The sequence below is a fragment of the Anolis carolinensis genome, chromosome 5, assembly GCF_035594765.1.
Source record: "Anolis carolinensis isolate JA03-04 chromosome 5, rAnoCar3.1.pri, whole genome shotgun sequence".
Classification (NCBI taxonomy): Eukaryota; Metazoa; Chordata; class Lepidosauria; order Squamata; family Dactyloidae; genus Anolis; species Anolis carolinensis.
In genome coordinates this window covers 43335279-43360228 of record NC_085845.1, presented here as the reverse complement: position 1 = coordinate 43360228, position 24950 = coordinate 43335279, and the positions used below count along the sequence as shown (strand labels likewise).

The window sequence follows — 24950 nt, the reverse complement described above, 5'->3', positions numbered from 1 at the left end:
CTTTCTCATAGCTTTATAATCTAATGTATGGAATGATATTCCATGACATTGAAAGCCTTCATATATTTTAGTATAAGAAATTGTTGAAACATTATTACTCAATGCTATGCCTTTTCCTTCTTGCTCCCCTTTAGCATCTGCATGTTCTCTATATGTGTATGAAGTGTCATTTTCTTTTGATGTTTATGGAAAATAGAATCCAGACTATTCCAAAAAGGATTGTCACATACTATTGAAATAACTGGATGGTAAACTATGTTAAGTCTTAATTTTTCTCTCTCTGCTGTAATGAAAAATTATTTATTTAATCATGCTGGTTGTTAATGTTTTAAAAAGATTAGAAAGAAAGAAAGGCAGCCAGCTCAAATTGACTAAACCGGAGGCAATCATAATTTGGACATATCATGAGATGACATCAGACAACAATGCTCAGTAAAGTGGAAAGCAGTAGACACTGAGGTGGATCACAGTACAAATTGGATTAATTTGATTAAGCCATATCCTGAGTTTGTAAGACTTGAGCTGGAATATTGATCTTGGAAAGCACCTACTCATAGGATTGCCACAAGATGGACTTGCTTGACGACAAACAACAGTAACAATAACAATGTTATTTTTAATTCATTTCTTTCTACCTCTAGTCAGTGACTTTCCTCTGCCATCACTACTTAGTGACTTTCCTTCTTTGCAAACATACATGGGAAGAAACGATGGGAATGCTCTGAGCAAAAAACATTATCCATGCACAATCTAATGGGAAAGATATACTATGAGGCTGATCTTTAATTTGTGGTGTGAATTATAAGGCAACATAACAGTGAAATTGCTAGCATCAAACCACTACAGAAGGAAAGACACCTGTACTCCAAAGTACCCCCGAGCATATTACAAGACATTTCCAAATCAGCCTTCACCTCCAGATGCTTGTAAAGCTGCTTTTAATTGTAGTATAAGATGACAATGATGATGATGATATAAAATGAAGTTGGTTTACTTGTTAACTGGTTTTGATATTTTCCCACTCTGAATTGAGATGTGGAAAGGTCTAAAGGAGCTTGAGTTTTTGTGACATAGTTATTAAGATTTTAGTCCTCTGTCCATTCACTACATTCTTTTCAAGGGATTGCTTGTAGCACTTTATTATAATGATTTCTAGATTTTCTTTAATGGTGTGATTCTGTGGGTTTGAAGGGCAAATTTTCTCCTCTTTGGATTTAAAATAATTGTAAGTTATAAAGTAATAGTTCTAAATTCTATTTCATGGATGAACTATAGCACTATTGTTCTATACATAATAAATAAAAACAAGAAGGGAATATAGGACTTTATTGTACAAAGCTGCTATTCCATAGCAGTTGCATTGACATTGATACATACTGGGATATGCACTGTTTACATTGCACTTCTTTTCATTTGTGGAATTGCACCAATTTGACAACCTCTACACATCCTTGTAATGCTGCCTTTCCCCTTTCTCATGTTCTGTAATTTTTAAAAAAATGTAAGGGAATTTTGCAAACATAGCTGTAAAATATAAATACTGTAGATAGAAAACAGACAGCATGAGAATAGTGAGGGGAGAGGGGGCGAATTACTTTCCTTTCATCATTTTACTGCTGCCATGCCGACGTAGAAGTCAGATGGACCCATTGTACCAAGGTAGGTGATGGGAAGGTTTTGGGATTGTGAGCTATTGATGGAGTTTTCACATCAATAACAAGAGATGGGTTAATTGGGGTTTGAAGATGAGGAGTAAACTACCGCAGCTGGTGACAGAACGTATCAGAAAATAGTCCCAAACTCTTAGAACTACAGCAACAAAAACTCTAGCTTCTGATATATTTGCCCTACCTGAAGGAGCCCTAATATGTAAATAAACAGGGGAGAAAAAAAGATAATAAAATGTAAACCCAAAACATGTAAACATTAGCAAAGGGGCTTCGCTCATGATCACCTCCCTCCAAATGTTTATGTGGAGTCCTTCATTCCTTTTTCCCCACTCCAATTTCATCTCTATCATCTCTCCTGCTGAAAAGTACTATCAAAGCAGAGTATGGCTAAACATTATGCTTGATTATTGTGGTGAATTAAGTAATCTGCCAGTATAATGAATTAATTAGTAGTCTTATGTTAATTCCCTTTTCAGGGCCTGGCATTTCTTTGACGTTAACAAGATACACTTGCAGAAAGAGAGATTCTTTGAAGGAATTTCATCCTAAAGTCAGTAGGCACAGTGCCTGCTTTTTCTTTAATGATCAGTACTTAGTATTCCAGGTTTATCCTGATTGGCAACTTAGTGTTTCTATAGAAAGAAAAGAAAAACATTTCCCTGGTTAATGATGATTTCTTTCACTCTTTGAGACAGAATTAATTTAAATGTAGTAACACGGTCAAAACCACCATTTTAGTAGATATTTCTTTAGATGTGGAAATTCTGCAGCGTCTTTCTGCAGAATTTCCTATGAAGGATTCCTGCATGGAACAAGCCAGAAGAGAGAGAGAGAGGGAGTCAGAGAGAGAACCTCCTTTCTGCTCTTCCTGTTCCTCTGCTCGACATTGTGATACCTTCATGTTCCAGACATCAATATTTTGGAGGACTGTTTGTTCTTCTGTATAATTAGCCCCTTCAGGCTACTAAGGTAAAGGTAAAAGTTTCCCCTGACGTTAAGTCCAGTCATGTCGGACTCTGAGGGTTGGTGCTCATCTCCATTTCTAAGTTGAAGAGCCAGCGTTGCATGACTGCATGGAGCGCCGTTACCTTCCCGCCGGAGCGATACCTATTGATCTACTTACATTGGCATGTTTTCGAACTGCTAGGTTGGCAGAAGCTGGAGCTAACAGAGGACGCCCACTCCGCTCCCGGGATTTGAACCCGGGACCTTTCGGTCTGGTAGTTCAGCAGCTCAGTGCTTTAACACACTTCGCCACCGGGGCTCCTACTTTGGAAATATTTCTTGTTATTCTTTCATCTGGCAACTGTAAATAACCTTCTTATACAGGCTGCAATACAGAGTATGCATTGTATTGCACCAATATGCATATCTAAGGAACACTGTCAAGAAGGCTGACATTCATACTTGTCTTTGAGCATATATGACTCATAAGAGCTCACAATGACTTGTCAGGGAATGCACCAAATGATGCAACTTAAGCGCAGGAAATTAAACTATGTTAATTGAACTTTGGGAGTGTTCTGATTTTTGGATACAATAAAACATGATCTCTCCTCCTAATCAAGATATGGCCAAGTGCAGGCCTGGAGAGGCACTCCCTGGTTTTCTAATGATCACCCTGAGTATTCTTTATTTTGACTGCCTGATGTGGATCAACAAATGTTGCCCTCTACTCTGCCTACAGGGCATATAGATCTTAAAGATAGCCAAATTATTTTGCCACATGTGTTTTGGGTACCAAAGTTCAAGGAGAATATTGACAAGCTGAAACATGACCAAATGGCAAAAGACCTGGAAACAAAAAACCATTAAAAATGGCTTGAGGAGCTGGGTATGTTTAGCTTGGAGAAGAGCAGAGGGGCCGGGCTGTGGCGCAGGCTGGTGAGCAGCCTGCTGCAATAAATCACTCTGACCATGAGGTCATGAGTTCGAGGCCAGCCTGTGGCAGGGTGAGCACCTGTCAATTAAAAAAAAGTAGCCCCTGCTCATTGCTGACTTAGAAACCCGAAAGATAGTTGCATCTATCAAGTAGGAAATAAGGTACCACTTATAAAGTGGGGAGGCAAATGTAACTAATTCACGATGATGGAATGAGGAAGTGCCGTCACAGTGGATGATGAAGCAGCTGCTCCCCCCTGTGGCCAGAATCGAACATCCCCTCAGAAGAAGTTTAAATTGCCTCTGCGTCTGTCTCTGTCTTGGTTCTATGTGTATATGGGCATTAAATGTTTGCCCTATATGTATATAATGTGATCTGCCCTGAGTCCCCTTCGGGGTGAGAAGCGCGGAATATAAATACTGTAAATACATAAAAATAAATAAAATAAATATGATAGTAGGAATCTTTAAATATATGAAAAAATGTCATATTGAAGATAAAAGAACTGAAATTATAAGAAAAGAGAACATTAGGAAGAACTTCACTGTTAACAGCTGTTTGACACTGGACTAGATTTCCTGGCAGATCAGTAGACTTTGGCGATCTTTAAATAATGGTTGAATAGCCAGCTTCCAGTAGTGTTTTAGTTGTGTATTCTGCCATGATCGGGGTTTGCATTAGAATCCAGGCATGGGCAAACTTTGGTCCTCCAGGTGTTTTGGACTTCAACTCCCAGAAATCCCAGCCCGTTTACCAGCTGTTAGGAACTGTGGGAGCTGAAGTCCAAAATACCCAGAAGGCCAAAGTTTGCCCATGCCCACATGACAAGACTCCCCAAATCTATGATTCTATGAGGCAAATAATCTCATCAATAGCTTTGTGCAGTTTGCACCCATTTTAGCAATGTTTAAAATAAGATACCACTGTTAAGAGCTATTTTGATGTGACCTGGGTAATGTTTTCATCACTCAGGGAGCCATTAGAAAAAAAGGTTGATACTAAATACATAAAATAATTATAAAATTATATAAAATTAGCTATCATGAACCTAGACTGACTGAGTTGCTAGGAAACAACAGAAAGCAACAAGGTTGACTTGTACTCTTGTGTAGATATATGTGGTCTTTTTGTGTGTGTAATATATTGGTCTAGGTCCAAATAAAATTATCAACAACAACAACAACAAAAGAATGCACATAACCTATACCACCTCCCTACAGTTAAGGGAACTGAATTTCTTTCTTTGAAGTGCAAGCAGATTTTTTATAAAGACAAACAAAAATTAAACAGACATGACACATTTTATTTGCTCTGTTTTCTCCTCTTTGTAGTCCAGCATTTATAAGGTGCACTGCTCTGTGTTGGAAAAGAGACTTTTGTTTCTCAATGAGATTCTTTCATTGTTTGGGAGTGTGGCAATGTAGTAAACCTTTCCACGAAGGATTGGTTAGGGGGATTTATTTCCCCCTTTCTCAAGTTGTGCAACATCCTGCTACTGTAGGAAAGAGGAAAAAGTGCTGAGTAACGCTAGAGTCGGAGCCTACTCCTATGGCTGATGCAAACCTGGAGAATTTGCATCATCATTCAGCAAGAGTAACTTGGTATGACAGGCGAGCTTAAATACAAGACCATGCGGAAGCTGAGCCGGCTTCCAATGACAGAGCAGCATAAAGGTGGCTGGGAGAAAGGGCAGGTGTTCCTGAGTAGTGTTTAGACAGCCGTCCAAAGTAAAAGACACTTGAAGAGTTTGATACTTGTTGGCACAAGTGGGTTGAAAGTGCTGCAGGCAGTTGGTGTGTGCTCGTGCATGTGTGTGTTTGTAAAGCAGTTAGCTAGACAAAAGGAGGGAGAGAGGAAAGAAGGACCCGAGGTGGCTTTCTGTTCAGAGAGTTTTTCAAAGTTCTCAGCTTGGTGTGTGGGCAACACCAAAACATGTTTAGGAAGTCTCCTGTGCCGACAATCTCGAATGGCAGCTACCTGCAGGGGCATTCAAATGGCACGTTGCCCTCTGGCTTACACACCAAGGCGGCCCAGGGAGAGAAAGTGGTGCTGAAGAAGAAAGTGACTTTGCTGAGAGGGATATCCATTATAATTGGCACTATCATTGGAGCAGGGATCTTTATATCTCCCAAAGGAATCCTCGAGCACACAGGCAGTGTGGGCTTATCTTTGACGGTCTGGACTGTCTGTGGCATCCTGTCACTCTTTGGTAAGTTTGTGAACATTCATAATTGATCCACTGGGGTAGGTATAAGATATTTGATTCTGGGGATTAAAAGCCTGGTTTGAGACTTACTTGTACTGCTTCAGTATTTTATTTTATTTTTTGGTGGGAGGGAAGAAGGTCCTTTGCTGCTTGGCAAGCATTCAGATGGTCACACAAAACTCCAAGGAATAGTTTTATCAGAACTTTTAAGACCAAGCGATATTCCTTACAATTCCCTGTAGTAAGCGGAGAGGTGAGTCTCCTTTAACATATCATAAAGTTTTCAGTCTGTATTGACTTTCTGTTGAGAATGAGTTGTAGCATGCTGGTGGAGGGTTGACAGCAAGGGAAATGAACTGCTTAGTCTGAAGAACACCTGCGAAAATGCGCGTCATTGGCTAGACAAAATGTTCAATGGGGTAAACATCTGTTGAACTATTTGCTGGCCGGAAGGCAGTGATGTGGATGAGGGAATTATCAAACTGATTTTTTAAAATAAAATAAAATAAAGAGTTTAAATTTTCAAATCCATTTGGAATTTATGCATATGGAAATGGAATGCCTCACCACTTATTCTTAAAGGTCAGAGAGACTTCTTTTATGAAAGATAGGCCCCTTGCCTACACTTATTTTTATTATGTAAAGCGGGTGTCATTTTTGCAGGTTTCATTGTTCATGGATTTGTTTCATATGTTCTCTCTAGGAATTTTTAGGTCTTCCAGCAGAACTCTGTAGTTGACTGCTACCATAGAGCCATACTATAGGAACTATAGAATCCTAGAGAAGTGTACCCTTGGGGGAAAATATGTTTTTTTCCCTCCATTTTTGTGTGGGTCTTGTGTCCCTACCCCCAATGAATGCAGCAGGAGTGTCTTTATTAATTAACACATAAGCATCTTTCATCTAATGAGCTCAATACTCTTCTTTGTCTCTACTGCGTTGTCACAACAATCTGGTGTGGTAGGTCTGTCTAAGAAAGCTGAACGTAGTCCATGAAATGTATCTACTGAGTCCAAGTGAATTGACTGGCTCAGTGCAAATTAGAACTGTGGTTTCCAAAATGGTAACCACGAAGCTTCAACATAGTTCTATCAATGAACCCTGTAGTATTAAACCTGTAAGTCTAGCAGTGAACGCTGACATTTAAAACAAGTTCTGAAGCTCTCAAAATAAGGCTGATGATATAATTCCACACTTATTTGGCTTTAAAAAGCTCCATCATGCTGAATGGGATTGGATTGACTTCTGTGTAGGCATGTACTTGTTTACATTGCTAGTGAGCCAATGCTCACAGTTGTTTTTTGTTTATACAAATAATTATATTTAAATAAGGCATATCATCCGAACCTTAAATCTGCTGCATAATGAGTTCCTTGACTGCTTTAGCAAGTTAGTCTAGGAGAAGCCATAAACCCACATAGTATTACTATTACACCAACCTTCTTAATTCTTGGTGGTAGGAACAGTGACCATTAAGAATTAATGTCAGTTCTCCACTCAGGTAGTGTAATAGGTGGATCTTGCCTTGTATGAACTTACTATGCTTATGAACTTACTATTAAAGAACACAGCTCAGAACCCACCCTTGCTAAACATCCAGCTAGATGAAGTCAAACTGGCTTTTGATTGAAAACAGAACATATAGTACATGAGCAAACAATTATCTATGGGTACATTTTCATTATAAATAGTATGGCATATGGAATGTGTTTATGTTTAAGCTGCTTGTTAACTCAGCTTTATCATGGAAGTGTGGAGTGAATAAGATAATGTGAGTTAAGATGTAGTGTTCTGACCTTTTGTAACATGTACATGTATATTTTGCATTGGAAGATTTGGCCTATAAAGTTGCTTTCAATGCCTGCTGTATGGCTTTGACTACAGATGCTTACTACACCCATCAAATTGTTCCATTTTCATACCTCATGGATTCTGCAAGAAGCAATCCAGTTTCAGAATTCTTACATTTAAATAAAAGGCAAGAAGCCAACAAACTGTTAGATCAAATTCTGTGAAACTAATTTGAAACATTCATTTAAGTTTGTATTGTATTTTTCCTAGACATGAATTAGTTTTATTAGCCTAAATCCAAATGTTAGTTCCAACTGGAGTAGACACATCAGATTAAAGAAACTTACAAACAAACTCAATACATTTACTCTGGTTGGGATTAGCAATAAGATTTAGGCCAATATATTAACAAACTGGGAGCTCCCAGTGGCACGGAGCTGCTGAACTTGCTGACCGAAAGGTCAGCGGTTTGAATCTGGGGAGAGGGGTGAGCTCCCACTGTTAGCCCTAGCTTCTGCCAACCTAGCAGTTCGAAAACATGCAAATGTGAGTAGATCAATAGGTACCGCTCCGGCGGGAAGGTAGTGGCACTCCATGCAGTCACATGATCTTGGAAGTGTCTACAGACAACGCTGGCTCTTCGGCTTAGAAATGGAGATGAGCACCAACCCCAGAGTCGGACATGACTAGACTTAATGTCAGGAGAAAACCTTTACCTATTAAAAAACTGAGTATTAACTCCTGATATGGGTTAGTTGCCTAGAAAAATAACCTTGGATGCCAACTTGACCTGATCTATTTAAACATGTAGTTTGATCCTTTGGTAAAACAGGTTAATAAATAAATTAAAACAAGAAGAGACGTGAACCTTAAAACACCCACTGAAAATCTACAATATTAAAAATGGTTTACTGGTGCTAGCAAATCACACAGTAAAACGCAGTATACTTTTCTACTGGCAGTTTTGCTATTGCCTTCTTCCTGTTAAAAAGAAATGACAGCTAATGAAAAAGTGTTCTAGAATGTGAAGTATTAGATAAATGTGATTAATCTTTCTTTCCTGAGCTATGGTTTAATATTAACTCTCATTTTCATAGGTGCTCTCTGTTATGCTGAACTGGGCACAAGTATCAAGAAGTCTGGTGGACACTACACTTATATCCTCGAAGCCTTTGGTCCATTGCCTGCGTTCGTAAGAGTTTGGGTTGAACTGCTCATCATACGGTACAATTACTTTTTCTGTTCTTTGTGTGTTTTTGAATGTCAAAAAACAGCTTTACATTTGTTATAGCTACACATAGATCTTTTCATCCTGTTCTCAAACCTGCATGAGAAGACCTCTTAAAACTATAACTACCACGATTTCATAGCATGGAGTCATAGTGGTTAAAGTGGTGTTAAACTACATTAGTTCTACAGTGTAGTTATACAGAATACCAACTATACCCATACGTTGTCAATGTATAATTAACTGCCCGAAAGGAAGTAAGATTTGTAATTGCACAATCTGAAATGCTTTGCATTGTGTTTTTGTAATGAGACTCATCTGCATATAATAAGAGTCATATTATATTTCAACAAATCCCCAGAGATTCTGAAATAAAGCTGCATAAAAACCTATTTTTTTCTGGAGTGCTTTCATAGGTAGGGGATACTCAAATATTTCCCTCCCCAACTCTCAAACACATATGGATTGTGTGCATAATTGTAAGAAGCCAATAGTACAGCCGTTGAGCCTTGCATTATTATATTGGAGACCATGGTACAAATTCCTGCTAATTGGTGGAAACCTACTGGGCAACCTTGGGCAAATCATGCTCTCTAAATCTCAGAAAAAAGCAAAGGCTAACCTTTTCTGAATAAGCCTTGTCAAGAAAATAACAACAACAACAACAACAACAAAATACTTTATTTGTATTTCACTTTATGTCCCCAAGGGGATTCAGGGTGGATTCCAGCATACACAACACAAAGGCAGATATTCAATGCCTAGAACCTCATTATAAGATTACATTAAGATTATTTATTTATTTATTTACAGTTTTTATATTCCGCCCTTCTCACCCCGAAGGGGACTCAGGGCGGATCACATTATATACATATAGGGCAAACATTCAATGCCCATATATACATAGAACCGAGATAGACAGACGCAGAGGCAATTTAACCTTCTTCTGAGAGGATGTTCGATTCTGGCCACAGGGGGGAGCAGCTGCTTCAACATCCACTGTGATGGCACTTCCTCATTCCAATGTCGTAAATTAGTTAAATTTGCCTCCCACTTTATAAATGGTACCTTATTTCCTACTTGATAGATGCAACTATCTTTCGGGTTTCTAAGTCAGCAATGAGCAGGGGCTACTTTTTTTTAATTGACAGGTGCTCACCCTGCCACAGGCTGGCCTCGAACTCATGACCTCATGGTCAGAGTGATTTATTGCAGCAGGCTGCTCCTCAGCCTGCGCCACAGCCCGGCCTTATCATGGCCTCATCTGCACTGCCATATAATGCAGTTTGAAATTCCATTATATGGACAGTACTCATATAATGCAGTTTAATTGCATTGAATATATGGGGTCCATAAGTCAGAAACAACTTGAAGGCTCACAGTAACAAAGGCATTGTAAAGATAAGAAAAGTTGAGAGTATCAGTCTGTTGAGTTGTCTTTCTATTTAGGATTTTCAGCCAGAGAGATCTAGTTCTCACCACACTACAAATTCCAGGATTCTATAAGGTGCAGGCATAGCAGTTAAAGTAGAATTATAATGCTATAGCTGTGTAATGTGAAAGGGCCCCTGTTGTTCAGAACTAATTAGAAACTTCCTGGTAGGTACTGTCAATAAAATATGAAAATGTATGTTACACTGTGTTCCCTGGGTGTATAAGTAACACAGCTGGCTAAACTGGTTTAGTTCTATTGAGCACTTCAATTCTGTTTCAGCTACCCATTGGAAACCTACAATTGTATAGCTTATTTGTTGTAATAACAGATAATATAATGGCTATGTGGATTACTTGAAATTCACTTTGTTGAGAGGCATTTAAACAGGTTTCCTAACACAGCAAACAGAATTATTGGCTATCAGTTTAGCTGTATCTAGTCTAGCCTCTTGATCTATTTACCCGGTTCTGCATTTATAGTGACATGTTACCAAAAGTAATTTAGCCCTGTGAAATGAACATTCCTGCTCATTTCCTCTTTTCTTTTAACCCAGACAGCTCATTTCTATTGACACATACACCTACGTAACAAGCTGTAGCAAACAACAAAGGATTTCATTAAATACAACAATGCAAAGTCACTGTGATCTGGTGGTTTGTTTCAAACACGTCACTCTTCTTGCGGACTCGTAAGAGGCTGGAATTAATAACCAAACCTTATCCAGCCTACACTTAGCACATGCAACAAATAAAGGCGTAACACTATTGAATGGTTAAAAGTGGCCCGTGAGTTGGGAGACATACTTGTTCAGACCTGTAGCTGTGTCAAGCACAGTTTCTACTGAAATTATATGTTTCTGTGGCTGCTATCAATGAACAGGTACCTTTTTAATAAGTTTTATAGCCTCATGTTCCTGGATCTTTTCTGTAAAAATACAGTGCAAATATTCAGAGGATAATGAAACATGATATGCAAATATGCATAAAATACCTCAGATACTGGCTATGTTTTCATAAGGAAAGATGCTTTATGAGGTTGGAATTCAAAGCAGAGAAGCAAAGGGCAGGAAATTAGGTGATTAAATTTTTCCCTGCCTTATAGTCCTAAAGACCCCACTCCAGATTGTTTCACAAACTTAGGGCCCTTTCAGACAGGGCTAAATCTCAGGAGGAATTGGGATATTTAAATCCCAGTCCCCCCTGGGATTTAGTCCTCACATCCCCAAACCCTGAGCTTTCCCTGTTTATGTGTGTGGCTATGCACCCTGCCAAGTCAATCCAGGAGGACATGTAGCCAGCCCCCCAAACCCCCTGTTTTGCCCCAAAAAATTACCTTAGGGACCTGGTTGCATACACAGGCTCCTCAAAGACATCGTTTGGTGTGTGGAAATTATGCGTTGGGAGGTTGGGGGGGGGGAGAGGGATTCCCTCCCCCCAACCTCCCAACACGTCATTTTCATGAGTCAGGAGTTTTTGCTGGAGGGGCCTGAGCATGCAAACGGAGGGTGCAACTACACTGTAGAATGAATGCAGTTTGACACCACTTTAACTGCCATGGCTCAATGCCATGAAATCCTGAAAGTTGTAGTTTCATGAAGCACCAGCATAGCACTCTTTGGCAAGAAAACTAAAGACCTTGTAAAACTACAAAACCTATGATTCCATAGCATTGAGCCATGGTGGTTCAAATTGTTGCAAACCGTATTCATTCAATGATGTAGATGCACCTTAACCGGCAGCAACTAAGGTAAAATTAGGATAATGGGAGAAAGTGGGAGGAGGAAAAAGAATCTGGAATGACATTATTCATGAGTGTCTATATCAAGTGGAGACAGTTGGAGGGCCTGGCGTTAGATTCCCAGCCCCATGCTATTGCATCATATCACAGGTTCATGCAATCCAATCGACAATGCTTATTTCAAGCATTTGTTGAGTGTAGTTATGATTGTCTATTTTTTACAGCTGAAGGATCTCAAAGCACCAATGTAATCTTAGTAAAGAATTTGGTGTAGGGATCCTTATCATCTGAGCAAATCTGAAAATACATAGAAGTAGGAAAGAGAGGTTCCTTTTAATTATGGCAACATTTTAGTTAGGTGATGTTTACTCCAGCAGTTCCCGTTTTGGAATCGCATTGACTGACATCCAAATCAGAGTGGATGGTGCAGAAATTCCAGCTGGAATGGTTATACAGGAACATTTGCTGCAGCCACAAAATTCTAGATGCTTCAGCATGTCAATGGTTGTAGAATGGTGATTTCAGCATCAGTGGTGATGTCAATATGAATAGAATTTCCTGTTTAAGAAAATGAGAAAGCCCAGTTCTGATGTAGGTGTGCTACAATGTTTTTTTTTTTATATAGCATGCTCAGAATCACTAGAGTAAAGGTACTGTATAGCCTTCCAGAAGTTATTGAACTGCAGCTCCCAGCATTTTCACCATGGTTATGCTGATGAATAAGTCTGCTGAAAGTAACCACTTTGAGTCTCCTTGTAGCCACTTTGAGTCTCCTTGTGGAGAGAAAACAAGGGTGTAAAATAATAATAATAACAATAATAATAATAATAATAATAATAATAATAATAATAATAATAATAATGTCATCTGCATTTTCATGACATAGCCATTTGTGTGACAATACAAAATTGCGTTGTCTGAATAAAGAAACGGAAGAGATTAAACACAAATAAGTGCAAGAAGTTCCTGGTCATTACAGAGTTTGGAACATTCCTCTGTCCATTTCAGTGAACAGTGTTAGCTGGAGAATTACAGTTGCTAAATCTTTCAAACCTACAGTTCCATATCAATTTAGTTGCCATGTTGATTTGTGTGAGTATTCAAAATTCAGGCAAGCAACTGTTCTTTAGAAATAAGGGTCAGCAGGAATAGATGTCTTTTGCACTGTTTTTGATCTTAGAGTAATACTGAAAAATGTTTACTAGGAATAAACTCAAAGTGAAGCTCATATTGGCTCAAAAACTATAACACTAAGAAGCCCATGCAACAAATTTTTCCACTCTACAGGATGGATTTACTATTTGGCACACATGCATTCTCTCATCTGAAAAATTAGCTTCTTGTTCAAAGATGGTTCACTCATGCCATGGCCTGATTGAAGTAAGCACTCAGTTACAATAGGAAGATGGCTATACAGTACATCGAGATATGAAATGCTTTAAACAGTAACAAATTCCATTATGGTACCGTGGTCTCATTTTAAATTTAAAGCTAGGTTCTTTTGATGATCAAAAAGCACACCAAGCTGTTTTGGCTCACTTGTTCACCCTTCCCCCTTGGCTTGTTCCATTTTCAAGGTTGCAGTCAGACACACGTTACCTGAGCAAATCCCTCCTGAATGCAGTAGAATAGAATTAAGAACATAAAAAGAGCCAGGCTGGATCAGATGAAAGGTTTGTCTAGTCCAGAATTCTGTTCACACAATGACCAACTAAATGCCTTCAGAAAGGCTGCTAGGAGGGTCCTTCCTGGTAACCATTGTGTATAACATTGTGCTGTAAATCAATTGAACAGAACATCCACAGTCATGGGTAATTCATTTACTGATATTCTGAGCTATAATTACAAAACTGAAGAATATCTAAACCAATTTACATAAATGAAATAAAGATGCACATATTGAATATTGTGTGCTATTTTTTTTCAAAGAGTGAAGCACCAGAAATCTATGGAGAAACTGTATGCTGATAATAGTGGGAGCAATAGAAAGCATCATAACAAACCATGGTTTGTGGTTTATAGAACCTAAATTATGGACTGAGCTTCCACTCAAACAGGAAAACCCTTTGCAAAAGCTTCTATTCCAGATATTCAGGGCTTATATCACTATGCAAAAAGGGAAGGAATAGCTTTAACTGTGATTTGATAGTTCAAAAGTCAGATTCGACCATAGTTAGCTCAAATCAAAGTTTTCAAAGCCACTTCTGAGATGGTTCCTTGTTTTAGTTTACTGGCTAACAGCAACAAAAATAGTTCATGAATTGAAACATGTCAAAACACAATTCTGCGACTTTGTCCATTGTTCAGGGAAATATCAGAACTGTACCAATCATTTTCAAAAAAGCAGTATTAATAATAATATCTGGAACTCATATTGCCTGTGAACAAGTGAGCAATAATTCTAGGATGTCCATATTGTGTCACATTCTGCCTGTAACAAGATTGTGGTGATAGCTGAGTAATCTTCCCCATCTCCCGTAACAGGTGTTATTAACCTGTGACTCTTTGCTTCATGTTTGATTGCAATTTCTATCAGCCCTAGAAATGATTTGGGATGATACGGTTGCAATTCTATAAGATCAAGAGTCCAACTAGAACATGCAACTCATAAGCTGCCCAACTCTGCCCTACAGTAATGATGATTAAGTCATTATTATCTCTCCCTACTTGTGCTCAAATGTGCTGCTGTGACTGGCTGAAAATGGGCAAGAATCAAATTGAAAATACGAGAACTGTTCTAGTGGGGTACTTGAGAAGTAGAATGATAGCTTCATGTATAGAGCCCATTCTAGTGAACAGTAAACATGGGATTACTGAAGGCCATCCAGCACCAAGGAAGTAGTGAAACTAGAATAAATGATTACATAGGATACTGTAATACATCTCTATAGCAACTTGATAAGGGCATGTTCCTAAACAATGGCAATCCTTCAGAACTTGGGGGAATAAGTAAAAGTGAGAAGTCTTTAACACTACATGTTAAACTGCAAACTGTTTTGCTAATTGCATTGGCTAGTTTGCTAGCTTGACCAAAGCACTAATTATCTGGTTAGCTTAGGTATGTTTGTGTGTGCGCGCACATGTAAAGGCTAATGGGCAATTCAGCACACAGTGTTGTTGACACGCTGGGAAACATATGGGCATATATTTAAAAGTAATCAGTCTTCCTTTGTCTCTTTCTTTCTAGACCTGCTGCCACAGCAGTCATATCATTGGCATTTGGACGCTATCTGTTGGAACCATTTTTTATGCAGTGTGAAATCCCAGACCTTGCAGTTAAACTGATTACAGCTGTGGGAATCAGTAAGTACTTGATTTTAGCAGGAATATGACAAAGCAGAAAAAACCCTCTCTGCACTCAGGACATTCACAATGTAAATCACATGACCTGTTATGCTTAAAATCCAATTTAAGTGAGGCTGAAATGTAATCTTTAAAACATGTTTAAGAATAAATTATTCTTGAAGATATTTCCTTGTGATCCAACGTTATAGGATGTGTGAATGAATTTGAGAGCCACCATGGTGTAATAGTTTGAATGATGGATTACAATTACGGAATGGCAGGGTTTAGATTTCTGTTCAGCCAAGGAAAACCAATGGGTGACCTTGGTCATGTCATACTTTCTCAATTTCTAAGGAAGGGAAGAGCAAATTCATTCTGAAAAAAACCTTACAAAAAAATCTCTATGATGGGGTTACCAAACATGAAGGTATATAACATCAGCAGCAGCAGCAGTAACAACAACAGCAAATGAGTGGTGTGTACACAGGGTGTGTAGGGTCTGAGGGAGAGATTAACAAGTTATAGAGTGAAGCCTGCAATAGAAGGCTGGTTTGGCAGGTTCCAAGGGGCAATGTGATGTACCCTCATGCTCGCAACTAGGAGTTCAGGATCTGGCTGAACTAAAATGACAATAGGACCTGGATAAATAATGTGGTCATATTTTTAACTATAAGCCACTTTGAGTCTCCTTCGGGAGAGATAAAGCATTATTAATAATAATAATAATGTAGAAAGCTCATGCAGGTGAAAAATAATATAGAAATACTGCTGTCCCTCCACTCTTGTCATTTAAGCCCTTACAGATTTGACTATTTACAGATTACTGTATTTGCCGATGCTTCTGCCCTATATACAAATGAAAAAAATATTACTTCTAGGTATTTCTGAATCCTCTAGCATAATTCAGTCTTCTGGATGTTGATCATAGAATCACAAAGGAGAACCTAGAATTGCATGGATAGAACTCTGGATCTTCCAGTGTGATTTTATGGGCAACTACTGGTAGAAGTTGATCATAGAAATGCATTGGAGTACCTAGAAGTGCTTGTATTTTTAGTTGTATTCATGTTTTATCCACCCCTAATCCATGATAATATGGAGGAACTACTGTAATAGGAATGTGGAAAATTATTTCCAAACAACCATATACAAAAAAGGCATACAGCATGGTAAGTTGCTTTGAAGCATGATGTAATTAGAACTTCAGGAGACCAGGGTTCAAATCCCATCTTGACCATGTGAATCCAGTGGGTGACCTTGGATAGGTCACAACTCTTTCAGTATGAAAGGCAAGCAGTGGCAAATGCAGAAGTCTTTTCAAGAAGTGGTTCCTAGTCAAAGTAGTCCCTGGTCAAAGTGGGCCCTGGTCAGAAAAAAGGTTGGGAACTACTGCTCTAAGCAATTTGAAGGATAGGATTTGCTGCCTTGGACAGCTCTTTATAAATTAGGACTAAAAATAAGGTTTACGACATATTTATCACCCAAAGACGTAGGGATCACCAATAAGCAATGATTACTTGAAAGAAGCTTGGTCCTTTGTTGAGAAGCTGACATGACCTGGGACTTGGGACACCAAGCCTTCTGTGCTTCCTTTTGGATTACTTTGCAGCCTTAGATGCACCTGGACAAGACTGTCTTTCAGGAACATTAATGGTTTTGTTCTTCTGTCAATGTCTTATTGTGATGTTGCTTATGACATTAGTTCTACACACGAGATCAACAATGTTACTTGTAGACTGTAGATATTAAGTCCTTTTGGTGAACTTTGATACTCTGTATCACCTGTTTTATTTTTTTACACTAGCGTGGGAGCTGACAGGCGCTTTAACATTTCCTCTGGGTTTCTTTCTCCTCTTTTCTCTATGCATTTTAACTCCAAACTGCAGTCTCTGTAACTAGACAGAGAATTGATACAGGCATGGGACTGGATATGAAATTGCTGGCTGTAACTGAATCTAGCAAGGTCTGAAATATTAATGGATTCAGGTCTTGGGTCACAGAGAGAACATACACATTTGACCAGATTTGGCCTCTTTATGGACTTGCCACAGGAAATAATGTTACACAAATGTTCCAAAGTCTGCCTGTGGCTTCCTCTTTTGATGAAGAGTACATCTCTGAAACCCTGTCACTTTCTGTATCCTATTATCGCTATCTCAACTTGCCTTGATTCAGTGGCACTGTGGAAAGAAAAAAAGGGGGAGTAAATTAAAAAGAAAGATTTTTAGGACTCTGCTTCAGGAAAAGCTGAACCTAAGTACATTCCTTTGGATGGGATATAAGAACAGGGAAGATACAAATGACTAGTTTTGCTGGAAAGAATAGAAAAAAAGGATGTAACAATACATTCCTCTTCTCAATTTCTGCAGATGTATCATACCTACTGCAACTACTTTAGTGCTAGTGAAATGCTAAAATAATCTGTTCTTTTTATATAAACAGATATTAGAAAGGAACAGGAAGGCCAGGTAGTAGAAAGTAAATTGAAGGCATCATAAATGTGTGAAACCATGCAAGACCTCCCTCATTATACAAGAAAATGCACTCATCTGCCACTTCTTTTAGTTAGGTCATCTTTGAACTTCCATCTCCCCAAATATGCAAACAAGTTATTTGCCATTGTGCTTTTCAGCTGAGCGGAAATGCAACCAATACTTGCCTACATTTTTCTCTCTCTTCATTATTTTAGCACCCAGAACTCTAAGTAGGAAATTGAATTAAGGTTATGCATTTTAGAGGTTAATGTGAAAATATTTCATGGGAAGATAACGGTAAAGCAGATGTCTAAAAACGGCAAAGGTCCCCGAGGCAGAATTGATGGTATGAGGGGGACGAGGAGGTGGGGAGGAAATTCCATTATAAATATTTTCCTAAGTGTCTTTAATTTGACCACAATGAGTGCATAATTTGGAACTGGATCTCATCATGATTAATTTAATGGGAAAAAGCTTTGAGATAAGCCAGGATTTTATGCTGTAATTAAAAAGAAAGAATCAGTGTGACAGCAGGGTGGAGTTCTCTTGAAATAATGACACCTGCAGTGAGAGATAGGAGTTAGCAGCAAATTGTTGCCATGGGGACCGAATGAGCGGTTGTGCGAGCAAGTTGGACGGAGGAGTTGCTGGTTCAATGAAACTAGACTTCTCTTTTAGGAAACCCTTTGAGTGCAAGCCATAATGCTGTCAGGAGAGACACTGAAAGGCACGCGTGAAGGAGTAATTATAGTAAGGTGAACCAGGATGACACAAGTACAAGGCATACTAAAAACTGTCAAAGAAGCCAGTTTATTCTTAGAGAGGACAGGGAAGAAGAGGGAATTGCGAGAGAGAGAGAGAGAGAGAGAGAGAGAGAGAGAGAGAGAGAGAGAGAGAGAGAGAGAGAGAGAGAGAGGAGAGGGAAAGAACTTATTGCCTTTGTCAGTTGTGCCCAGAGGGTACAAGTAAGACCCAGTATCTGAATCTCTTGGGACACCAATGCTGTTACCTGTCATGATCTTGGAGAAAGAGAATTATCTATACATCATTTCCCAAAGTAGGGTAATAGTTTGAGAATAGCCAAATCGGATGTCACGTTTAGTGAAATGATAGTGTCAGTCAATCAATCAATCAATCATTTTATGTCCCACATTTCCCCAACAAAACACACTCAAGAAGGCTTATAGAATAAGAAGAAATAAAACTGCATAGACCTAGAAAGCCAACATGGTGTAATGATTTGAATGTTCGACTATGGCTCTGGAGGACAGAGCTCGATTCCCTATACAGTCATGGAAACCCAGTGGGTGACCTTTCACCATTCAGATCTTCTCAGCTCCACAAAACTCTATGATAGGTTTGCCTTAGAGTTCCCATAAGTCAGAAATGATTTGAAGGCATATACCAACAGCAAACATCATGCTAAAACATGCAAAAAATTAAGAATAAAATGGTATTAATAACTGTCTATAAAATTAAACTATTAAAAGCATAAATTTAAAAGCATGGATTAAGCATAGAACATCACCAAAAAACCCCTCATTTTGTAAAACAATCTGTTCTGAACACATGCTGGAATAGAAAAGTCCTTATTCAACAGTCAAAGAACAAGAAGGAAGGAAACAGGCTAGTCCACTGATGAAGGGAGTTCCAGAGTATAAGAGAAATCAAAAGAAGACCTCTCCTATCCCTATGAAGGCAGTGGGATTGAAAGATATTTCTCCCTCAAAGATCTTAGAATTAGGCCTTGCTCATAAGGAGATATAACAATTAAGGGTTTATTGTAATCAGGCATACAAATGGGCCTTAAGCTCCCCAAGAAATGCAAAGTGTGCAGTAAATAAATCTGATTCAAAAATAGCCAAATGAAATGCGATGACTTCTGCTGTTGCCAAGGCCATTTGGACTCTGTCAGATTACAATTATTCCAGCATTGTGCCGGTATTTCAGGCATATACTGTATTACAGAGGGAAAGAGAATAATTCTTATTGCAAACTGTATGATGTTTTGTAATATGAGTGTGCATTCACACACACACACACACACAGAGGTAGTGATAAAACTATCTGATCATTGAATGAAAATAGTCTCTAGATGGAGACTATTTCAGGCAGCAGTGAGCCAGAGGTTGCTGGACTACAGCTCAGAGTTTATTCTAATCTCTCCATCCCATATGCTGAAAAGAAGCAAGAAGACTAGTCATAAGGAAAAAGTTTTCCACAATCTGTCCACCATCACACTAGAAAATGGCAGGGACAGTCTCACTAAGTTATTGACTAAAGATACATTACCAGCACTGTCCCTAAATGGAATGGTATTTTGGATCAAATCACAATTGACAAAATGTATCCATCTGGTGATGAAAAACATGATTTTTAGGTACTTCAGCCATGGTACAAAAGGAATGTTGAATAAAGTTTACAATGCTTGAAACAACCCAATTGGTTCCAAAGTAGGTAGACATATCTTTATGCACTGGAAGAGTCAGGCTTTACCCACTTTTGACCTAGGCCAATATCAGGGGTAGCTAGTAGAAGGGGACACAATTACAAGAGCTGATGGACGTGGTATGCCAACTTTTTGCCTCTCTGCAGCTTTGAGGGCAGAGGAAATATGTAATTTATATAATGATAGTACATTTAATTTGCAAGAATGCAAACCATAGAACTTATTTATTTCAATGAAAGGCTTATTTGTTATTTATTTTTAAATGCAATTTATACCTGTAACATTTTTTTAAAAAAACACTTCCAGAATGGCACTAAATTACCTTAAAATAATTTAAACAATAGAACAGTATAACAACCAATCAATAAAAAGAACAAGAAATGAAACAACAGAAATTGATGAAAATACAGTGGAGCAGGAAGCTAAAATAAATTAATGGCATTTTAAAAGGCCCTGAGAACATCTTTAAAAAAGGATTTGCTTGGTTGTAGGAAGCTATGGGAATGGATGCTGTGGGATGAATGCTTCAGTAAATGACTACTGGAGCTAGAAAAACATGTGTCCTGTTAAAAACTGACAGCTGTTTAGTGCTAGCTTAACAATATATAAAGCAGGCACTCATATGAAGATTTTAATGCATAAGCTTGTGCATGTGGTAAAAGATGGCCCTTGGGTGTGCAAGTCCTGAACCATATCAGGCTTTAAGAAGCAAGTCAGTGAAATTTACTTCTAAGTAGATATACACTAGACTTTTAGGCTCCATCTACGCTGCTATGTAAAATCCAGATTACCTGCTTTGAACTAGATTATATGGCAGTGTAGATTATATGGCAGAACTTTGAACTGTGTTCCGAAACAGCCAGAGAAAGTGTTTTAAAAAACTGAAATGTATTTTATAGTAAGGGGCTAGCAGCTGTACTTCAAATTTACTGAAGGTTTTGAGACATCTCCAAAGGTAGTACTGCAGTGCACATAACATTATGTACTTGCCTATCATGTAAGGATGAATAGTTATGGCCACTGTATCTTTATCTAAGTTCATTTGCAGATGGACATCTTTGTTGAAAAATTGTGCTATGTATCACAGATACCGCTGGGTCTCTAATAATCAACCTGGACAATACATGTGCTCCAGCAGAATGCAATCTCATCTAGAACTGGTAGAGCATTTTTTACACGCATAGACAAACCTCCACCAAAAACAGTTTTATCTTGTTAGGATGGATATTCAGGTTTTTTGATCCTCATCCAGTCTCTCACTAACCGCAGTAGATTATTCTACTTCCATGGCATCGTCTGATTTAGATGAAAAAGTAGAATAGCCTGATGTTATCAGTATATTAATGGCTAATCAATAATCAATCTTCAGATGACTCATATGGGACAAGATAAAACTCTCCAGAATTCCAGAGCCCAAATGGCCATACATAATTATCCTCCTCTTCTAGAATTGGCTGCTACGGGTAGGCAAACCTGCAACAACACAGCACTTCCCATTTTCAGTCTGGAGAACCTGGAGAACCACAATCAATATATACAGTTGCTGAAAGTGAGCAAGCAGGGTTGCTCTGCTGTTTTCATATGTCATCCATCCGTTTCTATGCCAACACTAGGTAATAATTTGCAACTGGCTGACAGTTACTAATGTTCTTGATTCAAATCCAAATTCAAACAAGCCTTCTTTAGATTTATATCAACTGCTTTCAAGGTTCCACAAATGCATATAGTGAAACATACTGTACACACTCATATATAAGTCAATTGCATGCATACGTAGAGGGCAAGTTTGGAAGCCAAAATTATGGACTCTTATATGACATATGGATAAGGCGAAGGTAAAACTTAGGAGCAGGTAACAGATGTTAAGGATAAAGCAAAGGAACACAATGCCAAATAACTGACTCCGGCATATTCCTACTCAGGTATTCTTTTATGTTTTCTTGGGATGGATTAAGATATCATATTTTGCCATTCTACTCAGATAAGTGAGAGCTTCCTTTTTAAATAAGAGTTAAGAAATAGTAGTTACATTCACCTTATATTCAATCAAGGTTTTTGGGATTGATATTTTGATTACAGTTTCTAGACTTACCACCTCATCATACTTACTGAAATCAGCATCCTAGGATGTTTCCATGGCATCTTCAGGACAGAGACCCAAGCTGTCTATCACACAATGTCATTTGACTTCTGATGGAGGCTCCGCCCTCATATGGGGTGAAAGTGTCACCCGACGCTTTCCTCCCTGACACAGGAGGCTTCTCGTGTTGTGCTAACTCAAATGGAGCCAGCACAGTGCCTCGTCGGGAGGCTAACACTTTCCCCATGTGATGCAGAAAGCATTGCAGAGAGGGAGCTGTACGTGAGGTGACAGATTCACCCTGCTGCACCACTTTTTTCTTCCAGATGCCCAACAAAGCAGAATGACAAGGCTGCTATACATGTGTATACTGTAATAAACTTAACATACATACACTCACAAACATGTACACCAGGATAATGAAACTGAATTCATAAGCAATTTCTGATCAAATCTGATTTTGACAAAATGCTCCACCTTATTAGCATGTGAGGGTGATAGGGATTTATGGGATGAGAGCATGGTGAAATTGCTCCCATGCCTTGAGAGTAAAAGCACATGTAGGACTGAATAGGTATCACTTTTCCCACTCAGATTTTACAACATGTAATTCCAAGAATTTCTAATACTTTTGCGGTCTTGTGTAGATTGCTTGATTGATTTATTTGATTCCTATTCTTGAAGTCTTTATTACTGATGGTAGTTGCACATTGCTAGTTGCTTCAAGCGAATTGCTTTGAAGATTTAAGCAAGATAGATCTTTCAATATAAGTACAATAAATAAATATCTATATAGAACTTTTCCAGGCTAACATATTTTTTAACATTCCACTCATTTTAACATGACTATGTCATATATGCTTATTGATAACAATAAGATCCCAGGGTTTAATAGGTGTGAAATATTTTTAATCTTTCAAGCAGACCACATAGTGTAATTTGGCTGCTTGACTAACGTGGAATGGAAAAATGTCTTACAGAGATTACTATTTAGAATGTCAATAAAATACTTGATGCTCTAATGACATGCTGACTTGTAATAACCAAGGGACTGTGAGTATAAATCTAAACCCAATCATTCTTTATAATAATACATGGTAATCAAGAATGCATGAAGTCTCTTTGTAAAGCATACTTCCAGCACTGATCTATACAAATCTTGCAAAGCTTACAGAATATTAATGACAGTGGTAAGACACACAGTGCCAGTCCTAGCATTAGGTAGTAAATCAGACAGCAGATTTTAGATGCCACAAAAGTCCAATAAATTGCAATGTATTTACTTTGCTGTTCTATTTTTATGCCAAAAAGGAAAAGAGATACTTTGAGGATTTCCCCCCCTTATCTACCAAATTAATTTGGCTGCCTTTGGGTGCTATGCAGCTTGATTTGGGTGGTTTGTGGCCAGATCTAGTAATATCACTTTGAAATGTATCTTGCTGGCTTTTAATTCTTCATTCCACAGCAAATAAGAATAGCTTGATTTGTGAAAATGAATGGCTGGCTTTAAAAAGGGAGCATGTCTGGTTTTCTATATCATAACTGCATTTTCCTTAGCTTTATTGATTTAGATTTCTAAGTGATTTATATGTGAATTCTTTGTATGCTGCCCAGTTGCAGTGTTGGATGTTTATCGAAAATCAGTACTGTTGTTATTTCTCCTGTAATATCCCATAATGGATTGTAAGGCTAGCCTGCAAAATGTAACCTAGCAAATATTCCTATCATATGTGATTTCATATGCGTTCCATTTTACTCAGATTCCATAGCTATCTGTGAAATTCTCAGAGCTTGGAAACTAATTTTGTATTTGAAATTGCAATGAAGGATGACCACTTTTGTAGCACAATGGCCACTCTTTCTGTTATTTGGGTAATTACAGGCAGTCTCCGAGTTTCAAACATCCAACTTACAAATGACTCATAGTTAAGAATGGGGGAGAGACAGCAGAAAGTGAGAGCAATCTACCCCTCGGAAGGGAAATTCACTCCTGAAAGAGTTATCATGGGGGAAAGGTTTCTCCACTGAAGCTTTATCACCGATTCTTGTTTCCACAACAAGCCAAATATTTCAAAATCCAATTATCACAGGGACAGAAGGTGAGGTGAAATATTCTGAACAGGGGCATAGACAGCAAAACAAACACTACAGATGGGTTATCCTTTCCCTATGGTATTCAAATCTCTCTCTCTCTCTCTCTCTCTCTCTCTCTCTCTCTCTCTCTCTCTCTCTCTCTCTATCTATCTATCTATCTCTCTCTCCCCTCTCTCTCCCCCCCCCCCATATGTTCTTCTGAAATTACACTTCAAAAATGTACCTGTTCTGACTTCTATACAAATCCAACTTAAGAACAAACCTACAGGAACCTATCTTGTTTATAACTTGGGGACTGCCTATATAGGGTGTGTGTGTAATCTAATAGCCCTGTCTTTTCTGCATTATAGGTAGTGGCTTGTAGCATTGTATTTTTGCAAGAAATGAATGAAATAATTATATTGTAAAATATCAATTGCATTCAGCTATTATGAGGCTGGCTTGGAAAGGTAACTGCAACAAGTTAGTTTTAAAAAGTAACCTTGCGATGTCTGACAATTCTGTGCAATGCCTGCCTTTCCTAGCGTGATGCTGCCCACCTCTGCCTTTGGGCTTTAGTTTTCAACAAAGCTACCATTAAAGCTAGGAGGATTGTACAGTCTGCCCAGGTGGCTGACCA

General features: G+C 38.4%; 1 protein-coding gene across 1 annotated transcript in view; it reads left to right on the top strand.

Annotated features, from left to right (window-relative positions):
* The first annotated feature begins 4762 nt into the window (after positions 1–4762).
* Positions 4763–24950, top strand: part of slc7a11 (solute carrier family 7 member 11) — an 84062-nt gene continuing 63874 nt past the window's right edge. The window contains exons 1-3 of the mRNA XM_003221678.4: positions 4763–5761; positions 8647–8773; positions 15137–15252. Coding sequence (XP_003221726.1) covers positions 5485–5761; positions 8647–8773; positions 15137–15252 — 520 coding nt within the window. The 5' untranslated portion in view covers positions 4763–5484. The remainder of the gene's footprint in view (positions 5762–8646; positions 8774–15136; positions 15253–24950) is intronic.